Source organism: Meles meles, chromosome 18, assembly GCF_922984935.1.
Source record: "Meles meles chromosome 18, mMelMel3.1 paternal haplotype, whole genome shotgun sequence".
Taxonomy (NCBI): Eukaryota; Metazoa; Chordata; class Mammalia; order Carnivora; family Mustelidae; genus Meles; species Meles meles.
The window spans coordinates 51,141,708-51,156,227 of NC_060083.1; the positions used below are offsets into that span (position 1 = coordinate 51,141,708).

At 57.5% G+C, this 14,520-nt stretch overlaps 1 protein-coding gene across 1 annotated transcript in view; it reads right to left on the bottom strand.

Annotated features, from left to right (window-relative positions):
- Nucleotides 1-3,411: 3,411 nt before the first annotated feature.
- Nucleotides 3,412-14,520, bottom strand: part of CACNG4 (calcium voltage-gated channel auxiliary subunit gamma 4) — a 60,526-nt gene continuing 49,417 nt past the window's right edge. The window contains exons 3-4 of the mRNA XM_045983924.1: nt 10,246-10,386; nt 3,412-6,344 (exon numbers count right to left, since the gene is read on the bottom strand). Of these exons, the coding sequence (XP_045839880.1) occupies nt 5,806-6,344; nt 10,246-10,386 (680 nt within the window). The 3' untranslated portion in view covers nt 3,412-5,805. The remainder of the gene's footprint in view (nt 6,345-10,245; nt 10,387-14,520) is intronic.

A 14,520-nucleotide genomic window follows, 5' to 3' on the forward strand; every position in this document is an offset into this window, starting at 1 on the left:
AAGCTGCAAACAGGGCAGGAGCCCTGTGGCAGCCGTGCCAGTGGTGGTCTGGAGACCACTTCTTGGCCTGGAGACCACAGAGGTGGGAAATGAATGGGCTTCTGCCGGAGAAGCAGCTGTGGCAAGAACCTGCTGTCCGGGGGTTGGATCGGGTAGATGACAGATGTCTCCCAAACCAAGGTGCAGTGGGCACAGCACCCTACGGGCCTGGTTCCCAGAGCCCCACCTTCAAGGGCTGTTCTAGATCAGTCCACCTGGAGAAACTCCTTGTGTATTGTCGGTCAATAAATGGTCCTGAAACTCGCTCTTAATACTCCTTGCTGAGCTGGGGTATTTCTGTCCGTTTTCCCATTTGCTGAAGTTTTATTCATTCTCCCAATAACCCTGGGAGGGAAGGGCTCCCTCCTCATCTGACCCAGGAGGAGAGAATGGGGCTCTGAGATGTTGGGGGCCTTGCCCAGGGGCTGCCTGCTGGTGAGTCGGTCTTTCTGGCTCCGGGCCCGGTCCCTGCAGCTGCCGGGTAGACGCCGGCCGGGAAGGGCTTGGCAGCTTTTCCCTCCCAGCCTCGAGCTGGGCTAGGCTTGGGCTCTGGTGGCCTGTTTGGTTGGATTCCGTCAGCCTTTTCTGCCTGAAACCCAAGCACCCTCACCCCATCCCGAACAGGTGGCCGTTTCCCAGTTTCCTTCTGCCACAACCTGACTGTTCCCCCAAACTGCTGGCTCAGAAGCGAAGAGGAAAAAGGCAAACTCAGAAAGTGTCGCAGGGAAAGGAACCCTAGAAATAAATGAGTGAGTTTTCCTAATATGTCCACAGCGTTAAGGCACATGCGCGACCTAGCCCCAGGGACCTCGCCCGCCGGCGCCTTTGTCTCCCTCACTGTGGAACCAGGCCTGTGCACGGTTTTGGGCATTGACACGTTTTGGACCAGGTCGTTTCTGGTGGGTGGGCTGAAGGTGTGTGGTATGTTGAGTGCCATCCCTAGCCTCCACGCACTAGATACCAGGACCACACCTTCTTCCAAGTTGTGACAGCCGGGAATGTGTTTCTAGACACTGGCAAGTGTCCCTTGGAGACCAAAATCACCCCTGATTGAGAACCACTGGGCTCGTGGCCTTTCCCTTTCATGAGTGTTGTGAACAACTTCAAAAAGGATTTTTCCTTCCTCTTTTTCTTCTTTGATTCCCTCCCTCCGTCTTCGGGCTTATTACCTCTCCTAGGATGAATACATCAAATGAGAGGATTCCTACAGTACCGATCCCTCCTGCTGGGCATGATGTCCAGGTTTCTGTGGTTTTTGTCTGGGTCAAGGTGCAAACTCAGGCCTATTCCTCCAAACTCCGGGAGAAGGGAGCCTGGGCCCATTTTACAGATGGGGCATCCGGGGCAGGGAAGAGGCCAGGCGCCCCGCTGGTGCTGAAGGAGGGCTCAGGCCACACAGGGTGGATGCAGTCCCAAAGTCAGTGTCAAGGGGGCATTTCCCCCAACGACTTGTGGTGGGGGAGGCAAAAGAGGGAGGAACTGAAGGACAGAGACCGGGGAGCTGGGACTGGCCAGCTGTTCCCCTCACCGGTTTCCTCTCTCCCCCGGGCTGGACTACATTTCCCATGTTCCCTGGCTCTTAGAGACGTGACTGTGTTATTGAATTCTGGCCAACGGCACATGAGCAGAAGGGAAAGTCACAGCTTCCTGGTCCATTAAACGTCCCCCCAAGTCTCCCCTATTCCCAAGATCCCCTGCCCTCTGTCTTCTCTTTCGGGCTGCTTGATGTTGATGTCAGGGTGACGTCGGAAGCCTAGGTCGAAGATGAATGAGCCTCCACAGGATGGGCTTTACCTCTGAAGGCCCCCTCCCCCGGGTGGGACTGGCCATGAGTGAGAAGGAAACTTCTGTTGCATTAAGCCATTCTACGGTGGGGGGCCGAGGGAGTTCCGGTTATGCTGGTGGTCTGCTCTCAGTGATGCAAGTGGAGGGAAGAATGGGGGCCGCTGTTGGGTCGGTTCTTGAATGCTGCAAGTTAGGGGGGCCGAGTTTTGAGTTGGCAGAAAGCCGTGACCATGTGAGCCCCCATGTTGGAGGCATCACATCCAGAGACCGCCGCGGAGTTCCACCAGAATGGCTGCAAAGCTCGTGCTGAGCCAGGGTTTCCTGAGGGCTAAGAATAAATAGGAGGCAGGGACATTTTGGCTCGCGGGGCTCGTGCTGGGCAGCATTGGCTCAGCCTGGCAGGGTCATCAGCCTGAAGCTTGCTTGGCAGGGGCTCAGTCGGCGGGGCTGGGAGGGTGAATGCCCTGGGACCGGGTGGCTTGTCCGGGACCTCCGTCTCCCCACGTGCCTAGGTCAGACAGGAGGATGGAGGGTCAGAAAGCCAGGTTTGAAAGATCAGACCTGCTGGGAGTGGTTTCTGCAGCCATCGGAGTGGGGACGGGGCACCCTCGCCCTCCCTTTGCTGGCACCAGGGGGAGAAAGGTCTTCTTGAGGCTCGAAGTTTAGTGCTTCTGGGTTCCAGGAGGAGCAGCAAAGCCTGGGGCTCTAGGAGGAAAACCCGCAGTCTGGATCCTGGAAGACAGGAGAAGGTGTACTTGGATGTTGAAAGCCCTGTGGGCTGCCGCTCGAGTAGAACTGGGGTGGGGACCCCAATCATCCCCCCGTCACGGCTCCCGAGAGGGAAGGGCTGACGACCCGCCAGTGCCGGTCTGCGAGGGCGAAGGTGCTGGGTTACAGCGGGTGTCTGCTGTGACCAGACGGAACCTGTGACAGTATGTCATCGTTGCCCTGATCAGAGGGGTCACACCGTCCCTCTCTCTGACCCTGACCTCAGTCCTCCTCAGTGGCTGGGGGTGGTGGTGGCCAGCTGCTGGGCCCGAGATTAGGCGGCCCGGTCCTGTGTGACCCCCTGTCTGGCTTCACCAGTCATTTTGGTACTAGGCCCTCCTTTATTTCTTAATCATTTCAGAATGTGGAGGGCAAAGGAGGCTAGATGCCTTAGAAACCCAGCCGGGCAGCATAGGGCCCCCGAGACTATGGTTCCCATCCGTCTGGCTGCCGCCCTGCAGAGTCCTGAAGACAGGCCAGACTTGCTCGGCTGCCTGGATGCCCCCACCGCCGCCCCAGGGCGGCCCGTCCACCTTCCAGCCCAGCCGTGAAAAGGCGCCTGGACAGCACCACCCAGCACTGTGAAACCAGGTTAAAGCCGGAGAAACCCACCTTGAGCAGCACAGAATCCGCCCTCCTTCCCCGTCTCCGGGAGGCCCCACCGTGTCCCCCAGACTCAGGGAGACGCTGTTTGCCCGAAGTGCCCACCAAGACTTGAGGGGAGCTCTGTCTACCCTTCCCCCCACCCCCACAGCAAGAAGAGAACATTTTAAAAATGTTTTTATTTAATTAAAAAAAGGACAGAACTAACAACCCCAAACCAGTAGTAGGTACAGGATTCACAGGTGCTTAACTGGCGAAACACACAGGGGCTGGTTGGAGAGGGCCGCGGGGCGGGAGGGGGCGGGCACGGGCCACTGCGTCCGGCCCTGGACGCAAGGTCTCAGACCGGCAGGTGGCAGAGAGCCGGCTCCGCACATGGCCCTGGGCAACCTCGGCTGAGAGGCGGTGAGCAGGAGGGGTGGACCAGGGCCGAGGGGCCGGGAGCCCGGGGGGCGTGGTGGGGAGCAAACCTATGAAGACCAGGGGCACTGAGGTGGTCCCGCTCCCTGCTCTTCTGTCCTCCTTTGTTGCCTCTTTTCTACGCTTTCCTGGTCCCTAGAGCGGGCCCCACGGTCTCTGCCTGGGACTGGGCAAGAGGTAGGATTCATTGGAACACAGCTTTCTCCGTGAAATGGTAGCAACCCCCAGGGCAGCGGGTGTGGAGGAGGAGAAAGAGCACGGCTGCCCGGCTTTGGGAAGGGACAGAAGAGCCTGGGGACTTCGCTGGGGGATGGGCTCCCAGATTTTGCCCCCTTCCTTCTAGTCTGGTGATATGGTGTCCCAGATGGGGGGGCGGGGGCAGGCTGCCAAGGGCAGTCGGGGTGGGGGTGGGACGGGGACGGGGTTGGCCCCAGCAGGGCGGGCCACGAGCCCTGACACGCCATTATTCACGGCTGCACATGCTTGGACAAACCACCACACAAAGCCAACCTCAACAGGAGGAAGGGGTTTCGAGCAAGCACAAAAGGGTCCCCAGCACACGGCGCCTCCATGGGCCCACACTCTGGGGCGGTCAGGGGAGGGGTCCTCGGGGACATGTCCTCTCTGGGGGGCGGGGGGGGGGTGAAGGACGATGGCGGTGACCATGACCCAGATCTGAGCTCCTAAGGGGCTGAGTCCACCCAAGGGGTGGGGTTGGGGGAGGGGGTTGTCGCTGAGCAGGCGGCTGAGGTAAGAATTTGCTTGTCACTTCTAAGGATGACAGCTACTGGGACCACAGACGACCGCTCGAGGTGGGATTACCAAGTCTCAAAAAGTAAGAAAGGATTTGTCTTTAGAAAGCACGTGTTTGATATAAAAGAGGGCGAGCTCCCTGTTCCAGAAAGCTTGGCTTCTCAACCCACACACGCTTCCACGTTCTCTGCTTGCTTCAGGAGGGGAAGGGATGGTCGCGGATGGAAAGAATGTCAAACATGGAGTCGCCTCCCCGGCCCCCTGGGGCTGGGACGTCCCTCTCACGAGGAGGGAGGACAGCACGGTACGGCCTTTCCATCCAAATGTTCTCGGCTGAGCCCTTCAAGGGAGTGGCAGAAAGAATCACAATCCTAGGCTTTTTTAAGATGAAGAAATGAATGTCACTTGCTTTCCTGGCCTTCACTGGCAATCAGTCGTAATTAATGAGTGCTTAGGAAATGGACGTTTGATCTGATTTTTTTGGTCACTATTTACCCTTGGGTCTCCTTTCTTGCTCAGAATTTCAGACTCCTGTTGCCAAATACCAGTGTGTGTTTGGGGCTGGGGGCGGGGTTCTCCCCCTCCCTCTCCCCGAGGAGGGACAGAGCAGCTCCTCAGGTCAGTGGGGAGCAACCTATGGCCACCTTACCTCAGACCCGTGGAATCTTCCAAACCCTCAAGTACCAGAAACTTCTACAAGTGGATAGGAATGCCAGCAACAGGCTCCAGCTTTTACCTCACCGCCCCGGCCAGCAAAGGCCTCCCCCTCTGCGGATTCTTCCACAGGCCTTGGTCTCCTCAGGTTGAGGGAAGCTGGCCCCAGGACAGCACAAAGGCCAAAGCACCAGTTGGCCACAGGGCTTTCTCCTCAGGATTACTGTTATTTCAATAACTGGCCACTGCCAGAGAGAAAGAGAGAGAGAGAAAGAGAAAGGGCGCTCGATAGACAAACAAGAAGGGGGCAAGCTCTGGCTTCCTTGTTTCCCGCTCATGGACCCAGAAACCTCAGATCAGAAAGCAGCAGACCAGTGTCCAAAGGTCCCCATGTGCCCGGTGAGGCCCTCCCAGTGGCCCAGCACCCAGGCAGGCCGGGGGGGGGGGACCCTAAAAGCCCATTCTTCTGGCAAAATTTGTTTCTGAGAGGAGATAATGGCTCGATTTTGTCTTCCCCGGGGGGTCGCTCCAGGCCGTGCAGCCTCAGGAGATTTCAGAATCCCGGGGATTCAGACACGCTCTCTGGGGACAAAGTCACTCCCATCTCCACTTCCCATCTCCCAGGTGGCTTGGCGCCAAACCAGCCCGTGACACTTGCTGGAGACCAGGGAGGGGTGGGTTTGGTTTCCGTCCATCGTTGGTCCGTCTTAAGGGGCAGGTGCCCTCGTGTGGGATCCACACAGCGGTTCTGGGGACAGGCCGGCGCTGAGAGGAGGGGGCAGCTCACACAGGGGTCGTCCGCCGGTTCAGCATGCTGACGTGCAAGCCTTCCTTCAGGTCCTGCTGGAAGAAGTCGTGCACCTGCAGGAAGCTGGCCTCCTGGTCGGGGCTGTAGCTGGCGGCCGTGGTCACCTTGAGGGGCTCCCTGGACAGCGTGTACATGGACAGCTCTCCCATGGGGATGGCCCCGGTGATCTTCAGGCCCACCGGGGACGCCGCCCTGGAGGGAGAGGCCTCGGTGGACCTGGAGCTGGACCTTGAGCGTCGTCGCCGGTACCTGTAGCTCGGCATCCGGGCGTACGGAGACGAGGAGGGAGCCTTGAGGAACTCCCGTCTGGTCTTAAACCTCAACTCCTTATTTTTCTCAATGTAAATGTTTACAGCCAGGACTCCCACGGTCTCGGCCACAATGAAGGACAGGGCTCCAAAGTAAAAAGACCAACCGTAGTTGTAATGGTTTTTTTTGTCTTCGTCGCGCTTGTCGCTCGGGTCGCCGGTGTTGCTGGAAATGTAGACGATGATGCCTATGATGTTGCTGAGGCCTGAAAAAGAAGCAGAAGAGGGGTGGGAGGGAGGGAGGCAGAGGTTAGGCCCGCAGCTGGACCAGCAGAGGAGGGGGGCTGGTGGCCACCCTTCCTCGGACAGGCGTTGCTTTGTTCCGGTCGTGAACTTTTCTTCTAAGTAGTTTTTTTTTTTTTTTTTAAGATTTTATTTATTTATTTGACAGACAGAAATCACAAGTAGGCAGGGAGGCAGGCAGAGGAGGAAGCAGGATCGCCGCTGAGCAGAGAGCCTGATGCGGAGCAGAGAGCCTGATGACCCTGAGATCATGACCTGAGCCGAAGGCAGAGGCTTTAACCTACTGAGCCACCCAGGCGCCCCTAAGTAGTTTGTTTTGAAGAGGTAGTAAAGCCAGAGTTCAGGTGAGGTGTGCGAAAAAAACGGAGGCACTAAGTGGCCCAGGTCCCCTCCTGAAGGTGGCTACTACTTGTTTGTTCTTTTTTTAAGATTTTTATTTATTTGAGAGAGAACGTATGAGCAGGGGGAGAGGGAGAAGCAGACTCCCCACTGAGCAGGGAGCCCGATGCGGGGCTCGATCCCAGGACTCTGAAGACCATGACCTGAGCTGAAGGCAGATGCTTAATGACTGAGCCACCCAGGGGTCCCTGTTCCTATTCTATCATTGTTATGTCCAGTTTCTCTTCCTCCCTCCCCCTCTCCCTCCCTCCCTCTCTCCCTTACACACACACACACACACACACCTATTTTTTCTTTGCACAATACTTTGTCCCTTTGCCTTTTTCTGGAACAGTGCACCTGGCAGACGGTTCCACGTCAAGACAGAGAGCGCCGTCTGTCTTTCTGAGAGCCTGTGGCAGCCGCTGCACAGACATGTAACCGGGGCTCTGCCATGGATGTCCAGGGAGCTCCCAGCCCTCTGCGGTGACAGAGTTGTCACAGACATCCTTGTGTCCACACCATCCCACACATGCATGACTACGACCGTGGGATGAATTCCTTGATGTTAAACCTCTGCCTCATCGGATATGTGCATTTCAACGCTTAAAAATAAACTCTGGGGACATTAGACGTAGTGAAAAGTTGTGAAGAGAATACAGAGAGCCCCTTTCTACCTCCTCACCGGGTTTCCCCCGTGAACGGCTGATGTTACCGTGTACATTTGTCACAACCAGGAAACCCTCCGGTACGTTACTACTCACTCTTTACTTATTTGAGAGAGAGAGTAGGAGCAGGGGAAACGGGAGAGGGAGAAGCAGACCCCCACTGAGCCCCCCTGTTGGCTGTTTGACTTGATCTTACCAGAAGTGAGTTTCGATAGAGCCAGACTGCCTGGGTTTGAACCCGGTTCTACCAACCACCAGCCATGGAATGTTGGGCAAATAACTCAGCTTCCTGTGTCTCTGTGTTCTCACGTGCCAGACGGGGGTCCCCGTGGTACGCGCCTCCCAGGGCAGATGGGAGGACCACAGCAGGCGGCACACGGTGAGCCGGCTTTTCTCATCACCCGCTGTCTTTCACTGGGCAGTGACGTGTCGTCTGGCCTACGCACCGCCGTGCCCTTTGCCCTTCAGCCTCCCGCAGAGATCCCAGCGTGGACGGTGCGCTCCCGGCCCTCCCGGCCTCTGGACCATACCTCTCCCCAGGCTCTGACCATTTCCCGCCTCAAATGGCTTCTGGGCCGAAATGACCTCACTGCTGGGGCTGGAGAGGCCTCGAGCTGGGGGCCCCATGCATGACCCCTGGCCTGCCATGGCCTTGGCCCATGATCAGAGCTTCCAGAAACCAGGGAAAAAATGGGAATGAGTGAACGCCGCCTTGCTCGCCTGCCGGGACTGCTCTTGTCCCTGCTTCCTCTCCTCTCTGGACCCATGTTTTTAGTGGCGTGTCCCCGGACTCCAGTGACCTGGAGCATTGGGTATGGCTGTGTATGGTTCCTCCTGGGGAGATGGGCAGCTGCAGAGGGCACCTGACACGGGAGGCTGACAGCGCTGGGCACAGCCTGTGTTTCTACCACCAGATGACCTCCGGGGAGCCCCCTGGGCCACCTGACGGCCTCCTCAGAATCTGAGATGCTGCGGTTGTGCTCCCTGGGCACTGGGTACCATGGCCCTAACATGTGGTAGTGGAGGTTGGTGCAAGTCTTCTTTCCCGTCCTTGGGGAAAGGAAAGGGGACAGGACTCAAACCTTATGGCAAGGGTTTCTTGAACGGTTCGTACCTTCAAAAAGTCGGGGACTCAAAAGAGGAGAGAGAATGCGGTGTACCCCTGTCCTCCCACCTCTGCCCCTGGAGGGGACCAGAAGGAAAAGCACGGGGGCCGGGCCAAGAAGGAGGCTCTACACTTGGGCTCTCCTTGCCAACACACACGCACACCCTGCACCCTTGACACACACACAGAGACACACACACACATAGTATCAATTGCCTTGGAAAGACACAGAAGTGGAAGGGATGTCGAGGCAGGAGCATAAGAAGCTGAAAAACTTTAAGCCAGTGCTGGACTGCTTTGGCCAGAAGTCACCTTCCTTCTCTCAGAGAAACCACAAGGAGAGGACAAGATGAGGTCAGGCACTAAGAGGCCCTTCCACACCCGTCCCCCGCAGCCACCCCCCACCCCCCATCCTCAGCGAAAGAAACTCGACCACCAAAGAACACCAGCGACCACCGCCATTGCTAGGATTCTCACTGTCCCCCTCGTGGGACTCCTGGGCTGTTTCAAGATGCAGAGCCCAGGCCAAGTTGCTTTGAAAGCAAGAACTCCGTTACGGCCTAGCAGGGAGCTATGATAACCATTTAGGAAAGAATCACTGAATTCAGGGCTACTGGGCGGTTCAGGTAAGCACCTGCCTTTGGATCAGGTCATGATCCGAGAGTCCTGGGATCGAGCCCCGTGTCGGGTTTCCTGCTCAGTGGGGAGCCTGCGTCTCCCTCTGTCCCCCATTCCTCCTGCTCTCTCTTATTCTCTCTCTCTCTCTCTCAAATAAATGAATAAATAAAATCTTTATTAAAAAAAAAATCACTGAGCTTTGTAACACATCTCAAACTTATGTACTAGAAGGCCCAAGACATTAGGCAGGTCCTGTGTCTCCTGACAGGGACCCTAGTTGCAAGTTTATCTGAATCCCACAGGTGCTGCCCGGAGCCTTCAGGACGCCACCAGCCAGATTCGGCCCCGGCAGGAGCCCTCCCGAGACTCCCCCGGAGACTCGGGCCAGAAAACCCAGGGTTTGGTCCTGGACTGTGTATGAGCTCCCACTTCCGGTCCAGACTTCTGCCAGGTCTGTGTGGTAAGACATGAGTTGTGGTGTCTCCATCAAGAGGAGGGACGGTGTGAAGTCATTTGGGACCAGGTAGGCTGGGGGAGTGTGACCGTTACCCATGACTCTTTGGGTTTTCACTGGGTCACGGAGGTTGGCTCCGAGGTGCACCCTTGCCAGTAACGTACCCCCATCACGCTGTCCTCACCTGGTCAGCTCCTTCAGGTCCTGGCTTCCGTTGAGTCCCTCTTGGTGTCCCCCTGGTCCCCCCCACCAACTCAGCTGGGCTTCCCCATCACAGTCTTCTGAGGCTCCAGCCCTGCCCTCTGGGGCACTTTGCACACTTGGGCTTATTAATCTTTCTGGTCGAGGTGAAATTCACAGAACATAAATTAACCCTTTCAAGTGCACACATCCATGGCTTAGAATGCCTCTGGAATGTCGTGAGACCACCACCGCTCTCTAGGTCCAGAACATTGTTCATCACGCCAAGCGGAGACCCCGTGCCCCTTGAGCAGTTGCTGCCCACTCTCCGCTCCAGCCCCCTCTCACCTGGACGCCTGAAATCAATTTCAAGAAATAACTTTACACCTGCCCCCCGCCCCCAAGCCCACGCATGCACCAGGACGCAGACCCGGTGCAGGGGGACAGAGCTGGCGACTCACCCGCAGCCACAAAGAGGATGCCCGCGCTGAGGACGATGTTGTTCTTGTGGCTGTAGAACCTTCCAGCGCCAATGCAGAGCCCGCCGAGCAGGAGCAAGATGGTACTGAGGATGGGGAAGACGCTGGAGGCACGCACGATGCCTGGGTTGGGCAGGAGACAGAGTGGAGGGCAGTGAGAGGGGCTGCTGTCCTGGGTGTCGCCATGGGCACCGGCCAGGAGCCCTAAAGCCTGGGGCCCTTCCCCTGACCTTGAAGGTTCCCATCAGGCCCTGGAGACCACAGTGGGTTGGGACCTGACCAGGTGGGTGCCGCTGGGCCAGACTCAAGGGAAGGCCCAGGCTTGTTGGTTACTCCCGGCAAGATGCCAGGTGGCCTGGAGTCGTGTCTGCCCGTGGCTCACTTAGGCTCTCCCTGGGTGTGGGTCACACTTCTGCCAGCCCGCAGGCAGGAGAGCCCCTCAGTGACATCTGGGAGCTGCAATGACAGTCATGAAAAGGCTGGTCTGCCTTCCGTTCAGATGAGATCTCACAGTCCACGGAGCCTTTCACGGGCACCATCTCTAAGAAGCCTCTGGAAGGCTGGGAAGTGGTGTCCACAAGAGGCCGCTCTGATGGGTAGGTGAGAACACAGGCTTTGGCATCAGACGGGCCTGGTCTGCTCTGCGACATGCTGGCTGTGTGGCCTGGGTCAAATCACTTCACCTAAAACTGAGCTCCCCCAGAAAGCAGCTCACAGTGGTACCTACATCCTACAGTTGGTTTTGTACGAATAAGGGGCTTAGCCCAGGGCCTGGCTGTAGCACACCCTTCCTAGGGGAGCTTTTCTCTCTAGCCTCTTCATCACTGTCCTCAACCCCAGGTGACATGCGGAAGCATGGGACCTCCTGAGGTCACAGAGAACGAGGTAGCTACACGGAGTGGGACATGAGCGGACCCTGCCATCCAGCGGAGCTCGGTCTGCACATTTGCTCCGCCCCCGATGAGGGGGATGGCCAGGGCCGTGGACCTCTGACAATGGCAATCCCCTCCTTTATAACCCCGGGGAGAGTAGTAATACCTATCTGTGGGGGTTGAATCCTTCCCGCCCCCAGATATGACCACGTCCCACCCATGGGAACCTACAAATGTGACTTTTATTTGGATACAAGCTCTTCGAGGCCGTGATTAAATTAGGGATCTCAAGATGACACCATCCTAGATGAGGGGGGTCCCAAATCCAAGGACAAGTACCCTTGTAAGAGGAGGGAGAGAGACAAGCAGAAGACAGGGCGCCTCGGAGAGAAGCCGTGTGAAGACAGAGACAGAGAAAGGGGTAAAGCGGCCCCAGGTGGAGGACAGCTGGGAGCCGCAGATGCTGGAGAGGCAAGGACAGCTTCTCCCCCAGGGCCCCTGGAGGGAGCGCAGCCGGGCCACCACCCCCCTTGGAAGACTTCAGCCTCCACACCACTTCAAGAGCGTAAATTCCTGTTCTTTGAGGCCACCCAGCTCATGGCACTTTATCCTGGTGGCCCTAGGCAAAGCATGCACTCCCTCTACTTCGGAAGCGCTCTGGGGACCTGGGTCCCTCTTCCTTAGTGTCTGGCTAGGAGGAAGGACAGGAGGAGCCCTGAGCTCAGCCTGCCTGATGCACGTGCTGGTCTCCCAGCCCAGGAGAAATCCTGGCTTCAGGAACACTTGGTGGCCCCAGCAGGGGACAGTGGGCCCTGGAGCCCTGGCAGGCGCCAACTCCTGAGCCAGCTGAGGGAGTTTTTGGCCTCTCAGCCTCTGAAGGCAGCATTTGTCCCTTTCCTTGTAAGCCCACCAGTGTGTGCCCTGCTTCACAGAGGGGGCTTTGTTGGGGGCATTAAATAAAGCTCTTCTCTCCAGGACCTCCTCCTCCTCCTTCCTCTGCCTTCTCACAGCCACAGGCTCTGGGAGGAGGTTTCCCGTGGGCTTGGGAAACATGCCTCTGAGACGTGCTGACCAGAAAAATCTGATTTCGGCTCCCCCAGACGTCCTTGTTCTGCTGACAGGTTGGAGGCTGAAGAGGAGAAAGCCCGGTTCCTCCAAGGTCCCTGAGGTCGGACTTGGCTCCGAGCCATCCATCCTGCCCAGGTAAGTCATGTGTGTACCTATCCTTTGCCACACAGGCTCATCCCCGAGTTCCGACTGTGCGGACACCAGCTGGGGTCGCTGTGGACGGTGGTACGAGTTGGGTCTTGCACAGAGCTGAGGGACAAGTGGTCCAGCCCATGCCTCACAGCCAAATCTAGCCCTGGTGAGAACCTGTGTCTGTCTAGAGACAGATCTCCTTCTAACTCCCCTGCAGGCACACCATGGCCTCCCCACAGCCCTGACACCCGCTCTTAAGCCCTGACATTGGTTTAGTACAGAAATCAGCCGCCTGCTGGGAAAACGCGGAGCCTGGAGGAAAGGCACCAGGCACAGGGCAGGGCGGATGGGAATCTCTAGGGCCGGTCTAGTGGAGCCGGTGGAAGACACATGGCAGACGGTGTGGGGTGGTGACCCTCTCCACACCTGCCTGTGGGTCTACCAGCCAGCGGGGGCACCGCCAGAGCCCCAAGGCTGGGAGGAAGCCCTCTGACAGTTATGCAACTCAATGCACGAGCCCGGTTTCTCTGGAGGACCTCAGAGTGCATAGCCCGAAGGTTGACCTTGTTCTTGAACTGTTGAAGACACGGTGTGAGGAGCACAGCCTCGGACCTGCTGGGGCTGACAGCCCGCGCCCGGACAGCTAAGCTGCACCCCAACAGGCTCTCCCACAGGCAGACACCATGGTACCTTCTGTGACCTCCTCTGACCTTCTCTGACCCACCTGTTCTCCACTGGAATGTCAGCACCAGGATGGCAGAGCTCTGCTGTGTTCACTGCGGCACCCCACGTGCCTAATACAGTGCCTGGCACGTAGGCCCGTGATCACTTTTTGTTAGATGGGTGACTAAATGAGCTCTCATGACCTTTGTCTCTCTCTCTCTCCTGTGCGTCTAAATGTTTTTGGGATCACAATAGTCTGCGGACCAGAGAACCAAATATTGGATATCAGGGGGATGGGCACAGTGACCATAACCTCGGCCTGTCCCCAGGTGTTGCCTCCTTCCTCTGGCTGAAGCTCCCAGGTACCTGCACTCTGAACCTCGTTTCAAGTCTAGTTCCTCGTTTCTGCAGCCCCTGTTTCCAACGAGGAGGAAAAACACCTTAGGTCTGCCCTCTGCCCCAGTTCCAGCAGCAGCCAGAGGGGCCGGCCCAAAGCCGTCACTTCTTCTTGTCCTTGGGCATCTCTGGGCTTGTTAATGAACCCGCTGCTCCCCACACCATGAACACCTGAGGAACGCATTTCCTTCCCAAATGAGCTTTCGCTGGCGTTCCATCACCATCAATCTGGGGAAATCACTGCTAGGCCCCTCCTAGTCCTCACGACCCCCAACCTCAGGAACCCCGGCAGAGTCTGAGGACAGCAGGAGCCTGAAGCTGGACAGGAGAGTGGGCAGCACGTTCCTGATCTGCCCCTCCCCATCCTGTTCCAACCTTTTGCATCCTGCCCTGGGCCCTGGGAGGCACAAGCCATGCATGGGATCCTAGGGCTCCCTTGCCTCTCTGGCTTTGGGAAGAGAGTGCAGGGGAGTGTTCCTTCCCTAGCTTCCTTTCTGAGGGCTGCCTGCCTTCCTAAAAGCCACAGCTCCTGCAGGGCAGCCCTGTCCTCACAGTGTCCCCCTTCCCAGCTCCTATACCTGCTTTCCTCACCTGCTCGGCCCAGGACGGGAAGGGCTCCCCTAGCTGCTCGTGCTGGTAGTCTCACCATCCCCCCAAGTTTCCTTGAACCCCGCCCACCCCTTTGTAAACTGTCCCTCACCAGCTACCCTTCCTCCAGCTCATCTGAGCAAACCAGTCTGCTTCCTGCTGGGACCTCAAGCAGCTACATTGTCTGACCTCTGGGTCGATAGAACAATCCAGAGAGATTGCAGGGCTCCAGCAGGAAAAGGAGACAGCGGCAGGGAAGTAAAGCCAGCGCCAATGGCCATAACCTCAAGTAAGCTCAAGCAGAAATGGGAGAGGGGATGCTTTGTTTCTCCAGGCCTCGCTCCTCACACCCCCAGTGGGGGCAAATCTGCTCTCGGAGCCTTAAGAACCGCCTGAGTGCCCTGGGTAGGACAGAGAATGGCAGGTTCTGAGTCAGGCTTGATTTCCAGTTGAGCCATCCCCGCCGGGCTGAGCACCAGGGGTCACCCCGGATGGCTGTGCAGGCCACGCACTGTACAACTCGAAGGGTGGTATTTAT